At 41.9% G+C, this 23,883-nt stretch overlaps 1 protein-coding gene across 1 annotated transcript in view; it reads left to right on the top strand.

Moving 5' to 3' along the window:
• The window catches only part of LOC138367490 (uncharacterized), a 34,709-nt gene that overhangs the window by 7,485 nt on the left and 3,341 nt on the right, over nt 1–23,883 (top strand). Inside the window, exon 2 of the mRNA XM_069329160.1 lies at nt 23,277–23,439. Coding sequence (XP_069185261.1) covers nt 23,277–23,439 — 163 coding nt within the window. The remainder of the gene's footprint in view (nt 1–23,276; nt 23,440–23,883) is intronic.

Raw genomic sequence — 23,883 nt, forward strand, 5'->3', positions numbered from 1 at the left:
ACCTAACCTAACCTAACCTATAAAGATAGGTTAGGTTAGGTTAGGTAGGGTTGGTTAGGTTCGGTCATATATCTACGTTAATTTTACCTCCAATAAAAAAAAATTGACCTCATTCATAATGAAATGGGTAGTTTTATCATTTCATAAGAAAAAAATTAGAGAAAATATATTAATTCAGGAAAACTTGGCTTATTAGGCAAATCGGGCCTTGCATAGTAGGCCAAAAAGTGCGTTCTGGCTACTAGGTACGACATATATATATATATATATATATATATATATATATATATATATATATATATATATATATATATATATATATATATATATATATATATATATATATTTTTTTTTTTTTTAATTAAAAAGGAAGGGAGTACCACCTCTAGCTGGAAGAAGGGGGACCCATAGCCTCGGAGGAAACCACGCATAACGCATTAGAGGGAATGTTTAGATCCCCTCCAATACAGTTTCTGTGTGCTTTTCTCCTACCACCCCCTTCCTTGAATATTTTTTGTGCTTTATTATGCATTTGATGGTTACAAGATATACATGGGTTGATACAAAAATAATAATGCAAAAAGGTGCTTAAAGGTTATGGATCTCTTGAAGAACACAACAATGGGAAACATTGATGAATGTCACAGACGGGTTCGATCATTGTTGCAAGTCAAACACTTCTTCGAATTCCTCTGAAGTTGGACTAGTGCCCAAGACGCAACAGGCATTTCCCCTCTGAATCGCAACACTGAGGCGCTGGAACAAGAAACTTTTTGCTCTCTGGTCTTTTGTAGCGCTGATCAATTTGTCCCCCAACTCCTTCAGGAACTTCAATGCACATTTTCCCCACGAACCGAGGGTCTCCGAGCCGATCGGAACAAATCTGTAGCAGTGTGCTAGACCTCTGTATTTAATAATTTTCTGCGATTCCCTGAAAGAAGCAGCACCACCGCTTTCACGTGTGCTGTAGTGGAGGTAGGTACTGGCCAGTGTGGCAGCGCACGTGTAGTCCCATACCACTTGCTTACCATCCTTCCAAGGTAGCAAGGTGACCCCATCAGGGCGCTTCTGAGGGTCGTTAGGTCTGGATAAGTGTGGTTCTCTTTGTGCCGGGCAGCGGGCTGTGGCGAGGCTCCTCTTGATGATGTCGTTGACTTCTTCATGTCTTGCAATTTTACCCTGTGATTTACGACATACCAGACCATGACGACCATATTGGTCTGCCATCGCAGTTCCGCAGATGCACCTATGTTCGGTGAGGATGGGGGCGGCAAGGCGAAGGGCAACTCCAATGCGGAGAGCGTCATGACTGAGGCGAGTTCCCAGGGCTGCATTGGGCACAGCAAATAAAAAATCCCCGGCGTGGGGTGCTGTTACCGCTAGGAGGCGGGCTTTGTTTTCAGCATCAGCGTTGTCAATCATTGCTGTGATAGTCTTTTCCATTATGGGGCTATCCCAGTGGGCCTGCTTGTGGTCTTTTGGGACTTGTGGTCGGGGTTGAGGGTGTGCAATGGTGTCCCATTGTCTGGCTGCTTCGATGAACGTTTGATCATGAGTTCCCGCTGTCTCTCTCATACGCTCTGGTAGGATCTGCCCTACCAATTCGTTGGCTGCTGTACATGAGGATAAGAATGCTGGAAGTGCTACCTCAGTTGCCTTTCGTATGCCTATCCCTCCAAATCTCACTGGTAGTGTTGCTTGGTCCCACTGACTGTCATCTAAATCTAGGTTGAGCGCCTTCCTGAATATTGACCTGAGGAGCTCATCATATTGATTTAGAAGTGGGTTGCCAAAAGTTGGTGCACACCTTAAGAAGTATGTTAGCCTGGGCAAGGTAAGGCACTTTGTGAGAAGGTAGAGGGCATCGTGGGAGTCCAAGTCCCCAATTCTCTCTTCCATCCTCTTTAGGTCTCTAAACTTTTCGTCAAGGACTGCAGCAATGGCATTGTGGCCCAGAGGTGCTCCGAGTAGTGTGCTGTCGGTAGGTTTAACGACTGAGGCTTCTGGTAGAACTGATTTCACTGCTCTAATGATTACTTCACTAGATGCAATAATTTCGCACTTGGAGGGGCTAAGAACGAGACCCATGGACTCCCCCCGTGTCTTCACCAGCTGTAAGTCTTCCAGCAGGGAATCTTGTGTGCCTGCCAGAGTGCCATCATCCAGGAACCAGATGTTGAGCTCGCTGGACAGTCTGGTTGTAATTTCTCGAACCGCTATGCAAAAGAGGAACGGTGCAAGTGGGTCACCCTGTTGAATTCCCTCTGCTGAGGTGACTTCATGTTTGCCAAAGAGGAGGGTTGAGTCTTTGCTGTAGCCTGCTGACACAAACGGGAGAATGCTTGGGCAATGTTCCTGGACTGCAGTGAGGATTGCTTCCCTTTTGACCGAGTTGAAAGCGTTTTTAAAATCTAATTTTACTACTGCCTGGTCTTCAGTAAGAGAGCTAATGTAGGCTCGTGCAGCATGAGCCGCTGCTTCACAGCCTTGGGGGACTCCAAACCCCAGCTGGTTGGGTTGCAGCATGGTGGCTGCTTCCGTTCGGATACTTCTGACAGCAGCCCTTGCAACTAGGCGGCGAAGGGTATTACCAACGGCATATATATATATATATATATATATATATATATATATATATATATATATATATATATATATATATATGTCGTACCTAGTAGCCAGAACGTACTTCTCAGCGTACTATGCAAGGCCCTAACCTATCTTTATAGGTTAGGTTAGGTTAGGTAGCCTAAAAAGTTAGGTTAGGTTAGGTAGGTTAGGTAGTCGAAAAACAATTATTTCATGAAAACTTGGCTTAATAGGCAAATCGGGCCTTGCATAGTAGGCTGAGAAGTGCGTTCTGGCTACTAGGTACGACATATATATATATATATATATATATATATATATATATATATATATATATATATATATATATATATATATGGAAAATGTACATATGATATATAATATAATTTGTTAGTAACATTTATAACATTTAGTGAAACTGCACACAATTCCGCGCTGAAAATGAGTTGAAATTAGACACTGTAATCTTCACAAGGAGATAATGCAAACTTGATGAAAAGGAAGAGGAAATCAGCGGTAATGGGAGAAAGGTGAGATAATGGAGAGTTGAGGGAAGGGGGAAGGTCGAGGTGCTGATGAGTGTTTGATAGCGAGATTGATGAGGGGAATAGACGTGGTTGAAGGGGTGGAAAATGGGTGAAATCTTCACCTGTCTTTTGCAACAAACCGTTTAACGTTGCTTAGGGAAAAAGGAATTTTCTTATTTCAGAAATATTTTCATCTTTTTAAGCTGATTTCCGTTTACAGACGACTTGTGACGACTGTAAACATTGATGAGTCGGAGGTGGGAAAAAAGAACGAATAGAGAAAATAGATTAGTTTGAAAGAGAGAAGAGAGGAGAATGGCAGATAATAGAATGGAAAATTACAAGAGGAGAAAGGTTAAAGGCAATACTGAGAAATGCCAAAGAGAAAAGGAAAATGGCAAAGAGAACAAGATTAGGATTGAAAACAAAGGAAAGCGAAAGGAAGGTATAGTAATGATCACTTCACTCTTCCTAATAACCCTCCAAGATCACTACACTCTCCCTAATAACCCTCCAAGATCACTTAACTCTTCTTATTCACCCTCCAAGATCACTACACGCTCCCTAATAACCCTCCAAGATCACTTCACTCTCCATAATAACCCTCCAAGATCACTACACTCTCCATAATAACCCTCCAAGATCACTACACTCTCTCTAATAACCCTCCAAGATCACTTCACTCTCCATAATAACCCTCCAAGATCACTACACTCTCCATAATAACCCTCCAAGATCACTACACTCTCTAATAACCCTCCAAGATCACTACACTCTCTCTAATAACCCTCCAAGATCACTTCACTCTCCATAATAACCCTCCAAGATCACTACACTCTCCCTAATAACCCTCCAAGATCACTACACTCTCCATAATAACTCTTCATGTTCTCTTCAAAATATATATAAAGAGTGGGTTGCTCCAAAGGTAACTTTGTTCCCGAGACTTTAGCCTAAGCTTCAAAGTTTTTTCCCCAGCTTGGGCAAGAGGTCTATAATAATTACCTCCCTGACGTTATTTTACAAGAATTGGCGCGAAAGCTTTTGTGCAGAATTAAGCTTCTTACCGTACTTTCCGCAGCTTATTTAAAAGTTCCTATAAAGGTTAGTTTCTCGCGGCTGCTTTTATGGGATTTGTTTAAAAAAAAGTAATTTGTTCAATTACAATTATTTTTTTAATAATTTTTCCTGTTTTGTGTGTTTTTTTTAGTTATTTTTTCCGTGTTACTTTTGTAGAAGTTCGATGTTATAATGTTGGTTTTCACTTTACTGAAAAATCTATACTTTTAAAGGTATATTTTGAAGAGAATAAAGGTATTATTATTTTTTTATGTTTGAAGGTATTTCTGATGCCCATATATCATCCTCTGGCCTGCGAGGGTGGTCTTTTGATTTGCCACTCTGTAAAAAAATGCGAATCAGTTACATTTTTTACGGAGTGGCAGCTGGAGAGAGCGGACTACCACGTATAAGGCAGGAATCTTCGGGGGTAATCGTCTTGTAATTTACTGCAGACTTGTACCAAGAAATGTTGAGGATCTTTCAAAGGCCTCGTTAAGGGTCGTTTGACCTGGGATCATCAGTGGTAGTTATGGTGGTTATGTCTCTGGGTGGTCGTCTGTGCCCTTGTTTGGTAGTGCCTTCTACAGTGGTCCTCTGTCTGCTTTACCAGTGGTCCTCTGTCTACTTTACCAGTGGTTCTCTGCCTGCTTTACCAGTGGTTCTCTGTCTGCTTTACCAGTGGTCCTCTGTCTACTTTACCAGTGGTCCTCTGTCTGCTTTACCAGTGGTCCTCTGTCTGCTTTACCAGTGGTCCTCTGTCTGCTTTACCAGTGGTCCTCTGTCTGCTTTACCAGTGGTCCTCTGTCTGCTTTACCAGTGGTCCTCTGTCTGCTTTACCAGTGGTCCTCTGTCTGCTTTACCAGTGGTTCTCTTCCTTCTTTACCAGTGGTCCTCTGTCTGCTTTATCAGTGGTCCTCTTCCTGCTTTACCAGTGGTCCTCTGCCTGCTTTATCAGTGGTCCTCTTCCTGCTTTACCAGTGGTCCTCTGCCTGCTTTACCAGTGGTCCTCTGTCTACTTTACCAGTGGTCCTCTGCCTGCTTTACCAGTGGTCCTCTGTCTACTTTACCAGTGGTCCTCTGCCTACTTTACCAGTGGTCCTCTGTCTACTTTACCAGTGGTCCTCTGCCTACTTTACCAGTGGTCCTCTGTCTACTTTACCAGTGGTCCTCTGCCTACTTTACCAGTGGTCCTCTGTCTACTTTACCAGTGGTCCTCTGCCTGCTTTACCAGTGGTCCTCTGCCTACTTTACCAGTGGTCCTCTGTCTACTTTACCAGTGGTCCTCTGCCTACTTTACCAGTGGTCCTCTGTCTACTTTACCAGTGGTCCTCTGTCTACTTTACCAGTGGTCCTCTGTCTACTTTACCAGTGGTCCTCTGTCTACTTTACCAGTGGTCCTCTGTCTACTTTACCAGTGGTCCTCTGCCTACTTTACCAGTGGTCCTCTGTCTACTTTACAAGTGGTCCTCTGTCTACTTTACAAGTGGTTCTCTTGTATTTCGAGAATGAAAAGCAAGTGTATTTAGGTGTTTGGGTCATGCGAAAACATGCCATCAAGTGTTTGATAAGTGAAAACACGTGCCAACGAATGTTTGATAAGTGAAAACACGTGCCAACGAATGTTTGATAAGTGAAAACACGTGCCAACGAATGTTTGATAAGTGAAAACACGTGCCAACGAATGTTTGATAAGTGAAAACACGTGCCAACGAATGTTTGATAAGTGAAAACACGTGCCAACGAATGTTTGATAAGTGAAAACTCTTGCCAACGAATGTTTGATAAGTGAAAACTCTTGCCAACGAATGTTTGATAAGTGAAAACACTTGCCAACGAATGTTTGATAAGTGAAAACACGTGCCAACGAATGTTTGATAAGTGAAAACACTTGCCAACGAATGTTTGATAAGTGAAAACACGTGCCAACGAATGTTTGATAAGTGAAAACACTTGCCAACAAGTGTGTGGTAAGCCCATACCACCAGGTGTCTGATGCTTAGCAAAACTGGGAAAGAGCTGAAATATTCACTGATGGAAATTAAAGTGAAAAATATGAAGGGGTCCGTGTTCCATTTTCTAACCGTCCCCATCCTTCTCTTTCTGTTATAAGGCTTTAGTAGACATTTTTAAAGTCACAAGTTACGAGTTACAAGTTGGTGAACTCAATGAAAGGTTAAAGTTTGTGGATCTCTTGGAGCTCCTCAGGTTTCCAGCCGGACCCGAGGACACAGCTGGCGTTTCCCCTCTGGACTGCCACACTGAGACGCTGTAACAGGAAACTGATATCTCTTGGGGTCTCCGTTAGTGGTCCCCTTTACCCGGCGGCCTAGTGTCTCAGATGCTGGGGGAACAAATGTGCACAGATGTTCCAGTTGTCTGTGCTGGTTTGCTGCTTACCTATGGTTGGCCGCACCACAAGCATGATCCCCGCCAAACACACACCGAAACTACGACGTTGGTACAACGTTCGAACAAGTTTTAACACTTCCTAACCAGCTATAACAACCAATATAGCAAGTTGTAACAACGTTCTAATACGTCATAAACACGTTAAGCCAAGATGTAACAACTTTATTACAAGTTGTAACCAGCGGAAAATAAAGACAGTTTTGGTTTGTGTTTCCAGGGGACCACCACCACCTAGGTGTATATAGGTGTCAGCTAGGATGGATGCACACTTGTAGTCCCATATCACCTGTTTGCTAGTCTTTCAGGGGTATATTATGGTACCACCTGGGCGAATCACAGGTACTTCATGGTTTGACTATGAGAAAATTTCAATTTCAATTTCAATTTCAATTAGAAAATGAGGTTGTAGACGAGGAGTCACAATAACGTGGCTGAAATATGTTGACCAAACCACACGACGAGGAGGAGCGAAAGTGAAGGGACGACGACGTTTCGACAATCGACAATCATCGACAATCATCGACAATCGACAATCGACAAATCATCCTGGACCGCATTACACAATCGACTTGAGAATGGTCGATTGTTCACTTTCTAGTATGTGGTTTGGTCAACAAAATGAGGTTATCCCTCTGCTGGGCACTGGACTGTGGCAAGGCTCCTCGTATTGTCGCAAACTTTGTTGTATCTTGCAAGTCAACCCTTAGAGCTTCCACAGTGCAGATCATGCAAGCCATAGTGGTTGACTTCTGCTTTGTTTCAAATACACGTGTACTCATTGTGAATTACAGCACTAAGGCAAAGGGCCACTGCACTACAGAGGGTCTCTAGATCTAGACGTCTGTACCAGTTGCGGATATAGTTCCTGCTTAAAATACCCCCCCCCCCTGCATGGATGGGGGGGGGGGTACTAGCAGCTCTAAGGCGACCTGAACAAATCCACAAGGGCCGTGACGAGGATTCGAACCTGCGTCCGGGAGCAGGTTCGAATCCTCATCACGGCCCTTGTGGATTTATTCATTTGATGCATCACGTTAGTGTGATCTCTGTGTGCTAAGGCGACCTATCACCAGATGTGACGGTGCAGTATTTAGCAAGGCCTTAACTTTTTTCTCCACCGCTGTGCTGTCCCAACCGGACTGTGGATTTTGCTGGGTCTGGTGTGGGTACTGCGGCTGCAAGAGCATCCCACTGATGGCAACAATCAATGAAGGCAGGATCGTGGATGCCTGAAGAATCACTTAGAGGTTCTGGTAGGATTTTTTTCACAAGATTGTTCGATGCGTAGGAGGAAAGGAAGGCTGGCAAAGCAGTTTAGGAGGCTGTGCGGACACCAAGGCTACAAAGTCTGGATGAATTGCTTACTTCCACTAAGGGTAGGTTGACAACTCTTTCTAACATGGACTTCGGAATGATGTCATTTAACTAGATGCTAATGTGGGATGGAGAACACCTCAGAAAGTTAGCTTAGGTAAAAATAGAGAAAATATTGTGGTCATACAATGGGATCGAACCTGTATACCTGAACTCCAAAGGTACCAGCATTACCCACTGAATCATGACGAGATAAAAACATATCAGTCAGAAGTACTACCGAATTTTCCACTTGTATTGTGGTACCGGATGGATCTTTATAAAGTCCAAGGAAGTCCAGTAGTACCTCCGGTTTAGATCCTTTTGAGATCATCATGGTTCTGGGAGTTAGTCCACCGAACTGGGTTCGATCCCATTCCGCAACCTCAATATTTTTTCACTTTTATAAAATTTATGTACAAAAAACTTTTAGTTAAAAGCAGCAGCTGGATTTGGAATCAATTGAGTTAGAAATAGTTTAAAAATAATGAAAATCTTCCTCCATTCAATTTATTTATTAAGAAAATAAAAGGATCCAGCTTAGAATGTATTTGAAAGATTATATCTTGAAATAAACAATTTAACTTGATAAACATGACCAAAATTCACTGAATTAAAATGTTGTTATCGTTGAAAATATCGTTTATAAGGAGAAATACTAAAATAATAGGAAGATATCATCTTTTAGTAATCATTATTTTATTAACTTCTATTGTTGAGTATTATGTCTCCGTGGTGAGGAGCGTGTCACCTGGAGCTGGAGAAAGATTACTTATAGTTCTGGTGGACACAGATATTCACTCACCACAATCCACACACATATTAGTTAACAATGAAATCTCATATTTCACCGTCTAACTAAGGATCTTATTACCTTTTGTTACTTTTGAATAACATTTTTGAAGTATTCTAATCTGTATATTCTTGAATATACACATGGAGTTGGGGTCTAAGCTAATCGAAACAACTAGAGACCCTAGAGCTGCCAGTTTTCTTTTTCAGCGCCTTAGTGTGGCAATCCAGAGAGGAAATGCTCACTGCATCCATGGTTCCTGCCCGCCATCTGAGGAGCTGGAAGAGCTGTACAACTTGTGACAAGCAGCCTTGTACCCTGCATGTAATCAATATTGTAACTTTTTTTGTGTAATGACATTTTCAAATAAAGTTAGATAAATATACACACTTAACAAAAGAATAGGGGTGGTAGGAGAAGAAAATATCAAAGTGTTCAGTGAGGATCCACAAGGTCTTCTCTGAGTACTCTTTATTTTCTTCTCCGAGGCTATGGGTCCCTACACTTGCACCAGAGGTGGTACCCCATTCAAGAATATATAAAATGAATAAATAATAATAATAATAATAATAATTTAATATCTTCAAGTGCAAATGGAAATCATATTAACGTGATGTAAGTACTCACCTAGTTGTGCTTGTGGGGATTGAGCTCTGCCTATTTGGTCCCGCCTCTCAACTGTCAATCAACTGGTGAAGTGGTCTAAGGCGTGTGCTTGAGAGTACCCAGAGCAAAGGTTCGAATCCTCCTTAGGGCTTCTACTGATTTGTTTCAATAATAATAATATTAATATTATTTGTAATATGATTTGTTCATATATAATATATTCTTGCATCTGTATATTCAAGAATATACAGAATATAATAGTAATTAATTAGTTAATAGGGGGACATTTCCAATGCCACTAGTGCACACTCAACTGTGGTTTTTAAACCCCGATCTTAAGTGCTAATATTGCTATGCAATGAAATTATTCCACAAGATTTTTGCACTATGTTACATTTGTCTGCTTTCTCAAATAATGCAACTCTGACCAACTCAGTTTGTGTCTGCTGAATATGAATATTCTGTCCCGTTGTTGACGTTTGAGCTGTATGCAAATACCTTTCTCATATCTCCCACACACACTACAATCTCGCCCATTCAGAGTCAATTTCCTTCCTTTTCAAAGCTATCTAAACTCTCTCTCGCCACTGTCTGCAACTCTGCCATCACGAATGACATTTGTATGCAAGGAATAGTCTGAGATTTCCCTAACTGTGGCTCAATACTTGGAAGGGATATGAGACGGACTGAGAGCTGGATAATGAGAGACTGAGAGCTGTATAATGAGACAGACTGAGAGCTGTATAATGAGACAGACTGAGAGCACAAAGCTGGGGTATGAGAACATAAAGCTTGGGTATTAGACAAAGAAATCCGATATGGGGAAAGGGAGCTGGGATATGTAGATAAGGAGCTGGGATATGTAGACAAGGAGCTGGGATATGTAGACAAGGAGCTGGGATATGTAGACAAGGAGCTGGGATATGACGACAAGGATCTAGGATATATAGACAAGGAGCTGGGATATGTAGACAACGAGCTAGGATATGTAGACAAGGAGCTGGGATATGTAGACAAGGAGCTAGGATATGTAGACAAGGAGCTGGGATATGTAGACAAGGAGCTAGGATATGTAGACAAGGAGCTGGGATATGTAGACAAGGAGCTGGGATATGTAGACAAGGAGCTGGGATATGTAGACAAGGAGCTGGGATATGTAGACAAGGAGCTAGGATATGTAGACAAGGAGCTGGGATATGTAGACAAGGAGCTAGGATATGTAGACAAGGAGCTGGGATATGTAGACAAGGAGCTGGGATATGTAGACAAGGAGCTGGGATATGTAGACAAGGAGCTGGGATATGTAGACAAGGAGCTAGGATATGTAGACAAGGAGCTGGGATATGTAGACAAGGAGCTAGGATATGTAGACAAGGAGCTGGGATATGTAGACAAGGAGCTGGGATATGTAGACAAGGAGCTGGGATATGTAGACAAGGAGCTGGGATATGTAGACAAGGAGCTAGGATATGTAGACAAGGAGCTAGGATATGTAGACAAGGAGCTGGGATATGTAGACAAGGAGCTAGGATATGTAGACAACGAGCTAGGATATGTAGACAAGGAGCTGGGATATGTAGACAAGGAGCTAGGATATGTAGACAAGGAGCTAGGATATGAAGACAAGTATATATGGTCAATCACCTTCCAAATGTGCTAATGTTACCCTGGTGAGTGAGCAAAGCCACTCACCAAACAAGTTAAGGTTCAGCTCAGGTTTACAACACCAATCTATACGTAATTTAATCATAATCTACCTCTGATAACGAAGGGACCTGGATGATGCAGTCTTTAAGTCTAGCAACACAAACATGATGTTTACACAGATAGTAACACAAAAACGTGCCTCAGTATTAGAGACCTAAACGTCCGTAAATATACGAAGCTTAAGCAACGTTTCGGTCCGTCCCGGGCCGTTATGTCGACCTGATCACACGATTTCACGATGGTCCAAGATGGACCGAAAAGTCTTCGCTACTTTTATTTTAATTTTTTATATATATATATTTTTTTTATAGAAATCTGTAAGGTTTTTTCATCAGCAATATTGCAACATAGAAAGTCCGGTCAGGTTATCTTTTAGCGTCAGCTCGAGACTGAAAATATAAAATGCTTTGCGAAGCTTCGTTAGAAAACGGCGAGACATTGTTGGCCATTTTCATAGAATAAAACATTTTTATTTTGTTTTCCGTGTTTCTGTATTTCTTCAGGAAAACACTACATAGAGTTGACACACACACACAGTGTTAGTTGACACACACACACAGTGTTAGTTGACACACACACACAGTGTTAGTTGACACACACACACAGTGTTAGTTGACACACACACACAGTGTTAGTTGACACACACACACAGTGTTAGTTGACACACACACAGTGTTAGTTGACACACACACAGTGTTAGTTGACACACACACAGTGTTAGTTGACACACACACACAGTGTTAGTTGACACACACACAGTGTTAGTTGACACACACACAGTGTTAGTTGACACACACACACAGTGTTAGTTGACACACACATAGTGTTAGTTGACTCACACACAGTGTTAGTTGACACACAGTGTTGGTTGACACACACAGTGTTAGTTGACACACACACAGTGTTAGTTGACACACACACAATGTTAGTGGACTCACACTCAGTGTTAGTTGACTCACACTCAGTGTTAGTTGACACACACACAGTGTTAGTTGACTCACACACACAGTGTTAGTTGACTCACACACAGTGTTAGTTGACTCACACACAGTGTTAGTTGACTCACACACACAATGTTAGTGGACTCACACACAGTGTTAGTTGACTCACACTCAGTGTTAGTTGACACACACACAGTGTTAGTTGACTCACACACACAGTGTTAGTTGATTCACACACAGTGTTAGTTGACTCACACACAGTGTTAGTTGACTCACACTCAGTGTTAGTTGACTCATACTCAGTGTTAGTTGACACACACACAGTGTTAGTTGACACACATACAGTGTTAGTTGACACACACACAGTGTTAGTTGACACACACACACATACAGTGTTAGTTGACACACACACACATACAGTGTTAGTTGACACACACACAGTGTTAGTTGACACACACAGTGTTAGTTGACACACTCAGTATTAGTTGACTCACACACAGTGTTAGTTGACACACATACAGTGTTAGTTGACACACACACAGTGTTAGTTGACACACACACAGTGTTAGTTGACACACACACAGTGTTATTTGACACACACTCAGTATTAGTTGGCTCACACACAGTGTTAGTTGACACACACACAGTGTTAGTTGACACACACAGTGTTAGTTGACACACACAGTGTTAGTTGACACACAAGCAGTGTTAGTTGACACACACTCAGTATTAGTTGACTCACACACAGTGTTAGTTGACACACACAGTGTTAGTTGACACACACACACATAGTGTTAGTTGACCCACACAGTGTTAGTTGACACACACACACACAGTGTTAGTTGACACACACTCAGTATTAGTTGAATCACACACAGTGTTAGTTGACACACACACAGTGTTAGTTGACACACACACAGTGTTAGTTGACACACACTCAGTATTAGTTGAATCACACACAGTGTTAGTTGACACACACACAGTGTTAGTTGACACACACACAGTGTTAGTTGACACACACTCAGTATTAGTTGACTCACACACAGTGTTAGTTGTCACATACACAGTGTTAGTTGACACACACACAGTGTTAGTTGACACACATTCAGTATTAGTTGAATCACACACACTGTTAGTTGACACACACACAGTGTTAGTTGACACACACACACACAGTGTTAGTTGACACACACTCAGTATTAGTTGACTCACACACAGTGTTAGTTGACACATACACAGTGTTAGTTGACACACACACACACACACACACACACACACACACACACACACACACACACACACACACACACACACACACACACACACACACACACACAGTGTTGGTTGACACACACACACACAGTGTTATTTGACACACACACACACAGTATTAGTTGACACACACACAGTGTTAGTTGACACACACAGTGTTAGTTGACACACACACAGTGTTAGTTGACACACACAGTGTTAGTTGACACACACACACACAGTGTTAGTTGACACACACACACAGTGTTAGTTGACACACAGACAGTGTTAGTTGACACACACACAGTGTTAGTTGACACACACAGTTTTAGTTGACACACACACACACACACACACAGTGTTAGTTGACACACACACACACAGTGTTAATTGACACACACACAGTGTTAGTTGACACACTGTGTTAGTTGACACACAGTGTTAGTTGACACACACACAGTGTTAGTTGACACACACACACAGTGTTAGTTGACACACACACAGTGTTAGTTGACACACACACAGTGTTAGTTGACACACACACAGTGTTAGTTGACACACACACACAGTGTTAGTTGACACACACACACAGTGTTAGTTGACACACACACACAGTGTTAGTTGACACACACACACAGTGTTAGTTGACACACACACACAGTGTTAGTTGACACACACACACACACAGTGTTAGTTGACACACACACAGTGTTAGTTGACACACACACACAGTGTTAGTTGACACACACACACAGTGTTAGTTGACACACACAGTGTTAGTTGACACACACACAGTGTTAGTTGACACACACACAGTGTTAGTTGACACACACACACACAGTGTTAGTTGACACACACAGTACCACACAGTGTTAGTGACACACACACAGTGTTAGTTGACACCACACAGTGTTAGTTGACACACACACACAGTGTTAGTTGACACACACACAGTGTTAGTTGACACACACACAGTGTTAGTTGACACACACACAGTGTTAGTTGACACACACACAGTGTTAGTTGACACACACAGTGTTAGTTGACACACACACAGTGTTAGTTGACACACACACAGTGTTAGTTGACACACACACACAGTGTTAGTTGACACACACACAGTGTTAGTTGACACACACACAGTGTTAGTTGACACACACACAGTGTTAGTTGACACACACACAGTGTTAGTTGACACACACAGTGTTAGTTGACACACACACAGTGTTAGTTGACACACACAGTGTTAGTTGACACACACACAGTGTTAGTTGACACACACACAGTGTTAGTTGACACATACACAGTGTTAGTTGACACACACACAGTGTTAGTTGACACACACAGTGTTAGTTGACACACACACAGTGTTAGTTGACACACACACACAGTGTTAGTTGACACAGACACAGTGTTAGTTGACACACACACAGTGTTAGTTGACACACACAGTGTTAGTTGACACACACACAGTGTTAGTTGACACACACACACACAGTGTTAGTTGACACACACACAGTGTTAGTTGAAACACACAGTGTTAGTTGACACACACACACAGTGTTAGTTGACACACACAGTGTTAGTTGACACACACACAGTGTTAGTTGACACACACACACAGTGTTAGTTGACACACACACAGTGTTAGTTGACACACACACACAGTGTTAGTTGACACACACACAGTGTTAGTTGACACACACACAGTGTTAGTTGACACACACACAGTGTTAGTTGACACACACACAGTCTTAGTTGACACACACAGTGTTAGTTGACACACACACAGTGTTAGTTGACACACACACAGTGTTAGTTGACACATACACAGTGTTAGTTGACACACACACAGTGTTAGTTGACACACACAGTGTTAGTTGACACACACAGTGTTAGTTGACACACACACAGTGTTAGTTGACACAGACACAGTGTTAGTTGACACACACACAGTGTTAGTTGACACACACAGTGTTAGTTGACACACACACACAGTGTTAGTTGACACGCACAGTGTTAGTTGACACACACACAGTGTTAGTTGACACACACAGTGTTAGTTGACACGCACAGTGTTAGTTGACACACACACAGTGTTAGTTGACACACACACAGTGTTAGTTGACACACACACAGTGTTAGTTGACACACACAGTGTTAGTTGACACACACACAGTGTTAGTTGACACACACACACACACACACAGTGTTAATTGACACACACACACACACACACAGTGTTAGTTTTCATTCTCAGTTTGTGTTTACACACAGAGTTAGTTCACATACAGAATTAGCTCACATTAAATATACAATGAATGAATAATATATTAAATTTCAGGGTCCCATAGCACAGTGGTCTGCGCCGCCGGTGTCTACTTATTCATAAATCAGTTTACTACTTTGAACAGTGGAATTGGAACGAAACTGGGAGAGCATTCAACTATAACCGGCCTTGGGACTCCAATAACTCTTCGTATATAACTAATCAGCGTATAATTATGCATGAATAAGCACCAATATCAACTCAAGAAATAGCGCGAGAATCGCCAAATTGCTAGTCAGTACCGGCGCCAAAATGCGGAATTACTCGAACAATCTAATTTGTTTCGCAAGACAATGGTCGTATAACGACAGCTGGATGATAGTTACCGTTCACTGCCATCCAATAATGTCTCATTAAGTCTGACGTACGAAATATTTTATGCAGTGTGGAATACCTTGCAACTCCTTACCTTGAGGTTACCTTGAGGTGCTTCCGGGGCTTAGCGTCCCCGCGGCCCGGTCGTCGACCAGGCCTCCTGGTTGCCGAACCAGGAGGTTTAAGGTCTCTGTTGGGTATCACTTACATACCTTAGAGATCCTTATTCTGGGCATCCATGGTCTGGTTGGTGGGTAAACCGTGCCCCATACCCATCCCTCGAGCGGTGGTGGACCCCATACCCATCCCTCGAGCGGTGGTGGACCCCATACCCATCCCTCGAGCGGTGGTGGACCCCATACCCATCCCATGAGTGGTGGTGGACCCCCATACCCATCCCATGAGTGGTGGTGGACTCCATACCCATCCCATGAGTGGTGGTGGACCCCATACCCATCCCTCGAGCGGTGGTGGACCCCATACCCATCCCATGAGTGGTGGTGGACCCCATACCCATCCCATGAGTGGTGGTGGACCCCATACCCATCCCATGAGTGGTGGTTGGACCCCATACCCATCCCCTGGGCAGAAGTATAAAAGCTCACCAAGTCCCCAGCAAGGGAGCACCGCTCCTGGTTGATACCTGGTTGATGGGGTTCTGGGAGTTCTTCTACTCCCCAAGCCCGGCCCGAGGCCAGGCTCGACTTGTGAGAGTTTGGTCCACCAGGCTGTTGCTTGGAGCGGCCCGCAGGGCCACGTACCCACCACAGCCCGGCTGATCCGGAACTCCTCTTAGAAAACCGTCCAGTTTTCTCTTGAAGATGTCCACGGTTGTTCCGGCAATATTTCTTATGCTCGCTGGGAGGACGTTGAACAACCGCGGACCCCTGATGTTTATACAGTGCTCTCTGATTGTGCCTATGGCACCTCTGCTCTTCACAGGTTCAATCTTGCATTTTCTTCCATATCGTTCACTCCAGTACGTTGTTATTTTACTGTGTAGATTTGGGACCTGACCCTCCAGTATTTTCCATGTGTATATTATTTGGTATCTCTCTCGTCTCCTTTCTAGAGAGTACATTTGGAGAGCTTTGAGACGATCCCAATAATTTAGGTGCCAGGTAGGTCCTGTGCCAGGTAAGTCCAATACGGGGCTCACCATAGCCCGTGCTGCTTGGATCTTGTTCCGAGTAGCTGAATCTATAACAACAACAACCCAGCTACGCCTTCTTCAGCAAGCAAATCCACGACAGTTACTTAACTCCCGAGCACCGTTTTAACTCTAAGGTGAACAGACGCGCCAGGTGAAAGGAAACTAGCCGAACCGTTTCTGTCCTGCCCGAGGATTGAGCCCAGGTTCATCGGGTGGGAACTGAGGACGCAGACCACTGTGCTGCAGGACATAAAGGGACATGTCCCCTATGTAGAGTGACTCTTCTCGTGAATAACTTTATTTTTTTCACAATTAAAAGCAAATAATCAAGAATAAAGAGATATTCGTGAATAAGTAGTCAAGATAATAGTAAACTATTGAATATAATGGATCAATTTTGTTACTGGATAGACAGGATCCTATCTAACCTATGATAATGGATAGACAGGATCTTATCTTACCTTTGGTAATGGATAGACAGGATCATATCTTACCTTTGGTAATGGATTGACAGGATCTTATCTTACCTTTGGTAATGGATAGACAGGATCTTATCTTACCTTTGGTAATGAATAGGCAAGATCCTATCTTACCTATGGTAATGGATAGACAGGATCTTATCTAACCTTTGGTAATGGATAGACAGGATCTTATCTAACCTTTGGTAATGGATAGACAGGATCTTATCTTACCTTTGGTAATGGATAGACAGGATCTTATCTAACCTATGATAATGGATAGACAGGATCTTATCTAACCTATGATAATGGATAGACAGGATCTTATCTAACCTATGATAATGGATAGGCAAGTTCCCCATGTACATTATGAGCATTACGTAGGTAAACAATCCCATTATATTCTGTTAACTTTCCTCCAAAATACGCGGAAACATACATTAAGAGAAGTAAATATGATAAAGAGACTCTGGAACAAAAGAGTAATATTACTAAAAGCGTTGGAGCAGTATTAATTTAAGAGATGTTCAATTTGTTGAAAAGCAAGCGTTTTAATTTCGCAAGAAGGCATAGTTACCTGATATGTAACAACTGGCTTAGTGTTACCTGATATGTAGCAACTGGCTTAGTGTTACCTGATATGTAGCAACTGGCTTAGTGTTACCTGATATGTAGCAACTGGCTTAGTGTTACCTGATATGTAACAACTGGCTTAGTGTTACCTGATATGTAACAACTGGCTTAGTGTTACCTGATATGTAGCAACTGGCTTAGTGTTACCTGATATGTAACAACTGGCTTAGTGTTACCTGATATGTAACAACTGGCTTAGTGTTACCTGATATGTAACAACTGGCTTAGTGTTACCTGATATGTAACAACTGGCTTAGTGTTACCTGATATGTAACAACTGGCTTAGTGTTACCTGATATGTAACAACTGGCTTAGTGTTACCTGATATGTAACAACTGGCTTAGTGTTACCTGATATGTAACAACTGGCTTAGTGTTACCTGATATGTAACAACTGGCTTAGTATTAGTGTAGAATTTTAGTGTCTTTTTTAAGAAGGTTTAGTCCTTTTCAGTTTTATTTCACATTGCTATTTATTTAGAATATTATCAATATTAAAATTGTATTTTAACTTTGTATAATTTAAACAAAATTTTGAGGCAGTTTGATGGGCTCGAACCTGCGTCTGTGGCTCCCAAAAGGCAAATGCAATTTCTGCTGAACCAGGATCAACTCGATAGTGTCTCAACCAGAATTACTATCGGATTTACTTGGAATCTGGAAGACACTATCCGGTACCACAATACAAGTGGTAAGTCTGGTTCAGATACTTTTAGCCCATCGTGGTTCAGTGGGTAGTGTGTTTACTTGAAGTGTTCAGGGACGCGAATTCGATCCCATTGCATGGCCTCAGTATTATCTCGTGAATACATCACATTATTGTGGTTTCATTGTACATTGTATAAATGTATTTGAAGACAGTGTTTATCTGTGTAGTTCAATATTGTTGCTATAACATATTATCAAGTTAATCTCAAAGAGAGTTAAAACTAATTGATCAAGACTTGAGGTTGACACTGAGAACTGTTCAAGATGATCGAGATGGGCTTTTGAAAATTCGAATGATTGGCAGATGCAGTTTAATGCTGAGACATGAACGGTTCAAAGACCAGGTAATGATGATAGAGTTACAAGAAATCAGCTGGATGGTGTTGACATTGTGAAGGCTCATTGCGAAAAATATCTTCGGGTCATGATTAGTAGGAACTTAAAGCCAGAAACATCAATGCATAAATGTTCTAAATAAAGCAAATAGCATACTGGGGATTATTTCAAGAAGCATTAGTAATAAAGCACCTGGTGTTGTTCTTCAGCTATATCATGCTCGTGCTAGGCCCCATTTAGATTATGCAGTTTAGGTTTGGTCGCCATACTATAAAATTTACGTGAATTCACTAGAACGCGTCCATTGTACCATGACAAAGTTAATCCCGCAAAATATAAACTTTTTACATTTTTAATGAGAAATCAATTGTTCTCATTGATGTATTAGGTTAATGTGATTTCTTTGTGCATAGAAATCTTCCATATGCAGGTAGATTGAGAAAGCTTAATTTAAATTCTCTAGCCGTGCAAAGAGTTAGGAGTGACATGGTTAACTTGTGCATGTAGATGAATGGACGTAACATTAGTAAGGTATTCAATATATTAATACAAAATAGAACACAACCAATGGATGTGTATTAGGTAAGTTTAGATTTAGGAAAGACCTGGGTAAATACTGGTTACGAGAAAGAGTTGATATTTTGTGGAACAGATTACCGGGTAATGACTTGGGATCATTCGAATAATCTTGAATGAAATTCTATGAAATATCTGTACCCTAAAATAGACCGCAGAGTGCTGTCGGGAGGTTAGGTTAAGTCTCACCACTTCCAACCTGTTTTGTACAGTCAGTATGGTCTTATTGGTATAGTACTGGATATGCTCGGGTTCATGGAGCCTTGGCTGTCTGGGTACGAATCCTTCAAAGGTGAGGAGTTTTCGGTTGCATAATGGCTTGGGTTGCATAATGGCTATATATATATATATATATATATATATATATATATATATATATATATATATATATATATATATATATATATATATATATATATATATATAAACTCAAATCAACTCCATGTTCTATATTATCATACAGACTGTACGCTTTCATCTAATAATATTCACGTAGATTTTCCCCAGATTATTCCGCACAAAATATATCTTATTACTCTGTGCTTCGGTTCTTTCAACCCGAAACATGTATTTAATAATTGACAAGTCAAAAATCTTTTGTGGTAATGGGTTCGAGGGGTTGCAGTGCGCGCTGATGGGTAATGCTCTCTCTCCAGTTGAGTGTCTCCGGGTGAGTCCTGCCATGGGAGATGTTCCAGGCAACATCGTTCATGTGTTGCCTCTTGGGCAATTTGCGAAATCGTGAGTCGTTTAGGTAATCGTTTCCAGGAAGTAAATTTCCAGCCATTTTGCTTCCAGTCTCCTGGATGATGCATTTCGGATCATGGAAATCCAAGACAGTCTTACGGAAAGACATAAATCGTGCACAAGACGGTTCGACAAAGCTCTTTTTTTCTGATTATCAAACCCGTTATGGCTAAGCTGTATTAGTTTAGATTAAGTTGTGTTAGCCTCGGTTGGTTAAAAGGTTAAGTTAAGGGTATGTTCGGGAAGGTTAGGCTGACTTAGATTACGTGGGTAAGGTTAGGTTAGGCTGGGTAAAATTAGGTTAGGTTACGTTACGTTGGGAAAAGTTAGGCTAGGTAAAATTAGGTTTGGTTGGGTTAGGTAAGGTTAGGATGAGTAAGGTTGTGTATGATGTGATTATATCCTTAAGGATCGTCCTGTTCAGCTATGCGTCTTGGGATCAGAGAGAGACCTCTAGTGCTCCAGTGTGGCCTCGTCTTGTACCTAACACCCTAAGTTAGGTGCCCATTAGTGTGAAAACAGTTTTTTCTTTATAAACAGGAGGGGGGTTGGCTGATTCCATCTAAGCATGGAATCACGTTTGGCTATTGTTTATGAGGACGGGATGCTCAACTCGCGACTGATGACATTCGAACATTTCTCGAACAGTGCTTCACTGACGACCTGTTAGAATTCCAACTTTGTAAATGCTTCACCTTTGAACTAGTTGCCAACAGAACCTAAACACCTAACCTAACCTACGCCTAAATATGCACAATATGGTAATATATAATAATTTAAATTTATATTCGAGAACTTTCCTATTTTGAGAGATTAGCATGTTAACATTGACGAGTGCGTGTTTGCAGTCGGTCGAAGGAAGTATGAACATGCATGTAGCGGCCCACGAGTTATATTACTTTTTCATTAAGTCTGAAAGTGTTCTGTGCCTTTTTTGACATATTTCAAACGGGATATATTACGTTTTCGTTAAGTCTGAACAAGTTCAAAGCCTTTTTCGTCATTTTTGAACGGGTTATGTTAATTTTTCAACAGTTCTGAACAGGTTTTGTGACTTTTTCGTCATATTTGAAGGAGTTATTTGTGTGATTGTATATATATGTATATATATATATATATATATATATATATATATATATATATATATATATATATATATATATATATATATATATATATATATATATAACATTAATAATTGTGTAACTAGCGTCAATAGATTGTTATTTGCTTAGCTAAACGAGCTACAGGGTTCAGTTCCTGAACCGATTATGTGCCTCTGTAACCCCTTTACACCACCGCCCACGGGATGGGTATGGGGTGTATAATAAAGAAAGAAATTGAATTTGAAGGAGTTGTTACTTTTTCATCTAGTCTGAACGGGTTCTGTGCCTTTTTCGTATTATTTATTCCACTACGTATGAGACAATACCGATATTGAAGGTACAGTCCGCTAAGAATAATGAATGTACAGGATGAACAACCCAGCGGGTTTTCTTCCTATTGGGGAGTGTTGTTCATGCTGCTATGGCGGTGTGTCCACTCACAAGATAAGTGGCGCTGCCCAATAAACTCGCCCCTCGGGGCAAAATTTAAAAAAAAAAAAATGAATGAATGTATCTTTGGGGTTATAATTATTTAAGAGCATAAGAATTAAGGGCTACAGAAGGCTTATTGGTCCATACGTGGCAACTCCTATTTACATCCACACCAAACTCATTTATATATGTCTAACCTACACTTGAAACAATCGGTTAATCCCCCGTCCATTACATTACCCAATGATCTGTTCCACAAGTCAACAATCCTATTTCCAAGTTACCTCCAAAGGGCCTCCACACTAACTGCGATTTCAGTAGAAATCAGGTTGTATGACCACTACAAGGTGCTGTGGTCTAGTGGTACAGTATGCGACTTGGCAATGCCAAGATGTAGGTTCGTGCCCATCTCATTGCCATAGTGGATTTCTCATTGAGATATATGACGTTAATGGGATTTATGTGTGTTACACATGTACATATAAATATACATGCCTGTACACAAATACATATCAATAATCATTTATATCACAAGTGATTCAGCAAGAGAGGTCACTACAGTCACTATACAAGGCACTTTACATGTATGGTGAGTCACACAGTTACTAGTCATTGGCTGCACCGACGGTAAGCCAATGTTGAATATTCCATAGGTTAGGTGGGTTGCTTGGGTTACTGTGTTTCTGGTTGAGCAACATTTTTTTTTACGGTTCTGGTTAGTTTTTTAAGCTATATATATTTTTTAATTCGGTGCGCAAATATGAATATCAATGGATATTGTAGAGGGTTCAAGGTGGGGAGGGCGGATGTTGACTTAGTCTGTCTGTGGCTTCATGGGCAGTGCTGACGACCTCTCTTAACATGGGTAGTGCTGAGGACCTCTCTTAACATGGGCAGTGCTGACGACCTCTCCTAACATGCGCAGCGCTGACGACCCCTCCTAACATGCGCAGCGCTGACGACCCCTCCTAACATGCGCAGCGCTGACGACCCCTCCTAACATGCACAGCGCTGACGACCCCTCCTAACATGCGCAGCGCTGACGACCTCTCCTAACATGCGCAGCGCTGACGAAGGCTCCGGAACAAAGGTCCTTGACGTTCTAAGTGGAGACATTCTTGTGTGGAAAAAGTGGGTGGTGGGCGTCATCTATCACAGCCGACCTGCGACCTGTAATTAACGCAGGAATCAAAAGAAACATTGAAAAGCCCCGAAAACGAGAACGTGGAGATGAGGAGAAGAGTAGGAGGAGGAAGAGGAAGATGTGGAGGAGGAGAAGGAGGAAGAAGAAGAGGAAGATGAGGAGGAGGAGGAAGAGGAGGAGGAAGAAGAGGAGGAGGAAGATGAGGAAGAGGAAGATGAGGAGAAGGAGGAGGAGGAAGCAGAGAGCCTTACACAGATCATAATGGGTTTAATTCACATTTGCTTGCGTACATTTTAACTGAAAACCAGGATTTATGAAGCATTTACGTGTGCACCTACGAAACCTGTGCATCTTTCCTCGTTCACGGCGGCTTAGTTTGTAACTATTACAAAGTGTACGACCCTGGAAATTTCTCAACCAAAGATTCTTATTGCCAACCTCGTAGCGCTTTGGAACCCGTAAGTTATTTAATGAATACAGATTAAGTCATCGTCATTGACGAAAGATGTACAGGTTTCGGAATTGGACATGCAGATAGTCGATGAATTCTGGTCCTGGTGGGTGGTCACTGCTTTGAGGAGAGGTCAACACGCCGCCATGTTTGTTGTCCTCCCCTCCCCCCTCCCCCCCCCCCCTGCCTGCCACACCTTCCCGCCCCCTCCCCCCTCCTACGATGATTTGATCTTCGGGCTCACCATAGCCCGTGCTA

Source organism: Procambarus clarkii, chromosome 22, assembly GCF_040958095.1.
Source record: "Procambarus clarkii isolate CNS0578487 chromosome 22, FALCON_Pclarkii_2.0, whole genome shotgun sequence".
Classification (NCBI taxonomy): domain Eukaryota; kingdom Metazoa; phylum Arthropoda; class Malacostraca; order Decapoda; family Cambaridae; genus Procambarus; species Procambarus clarkii.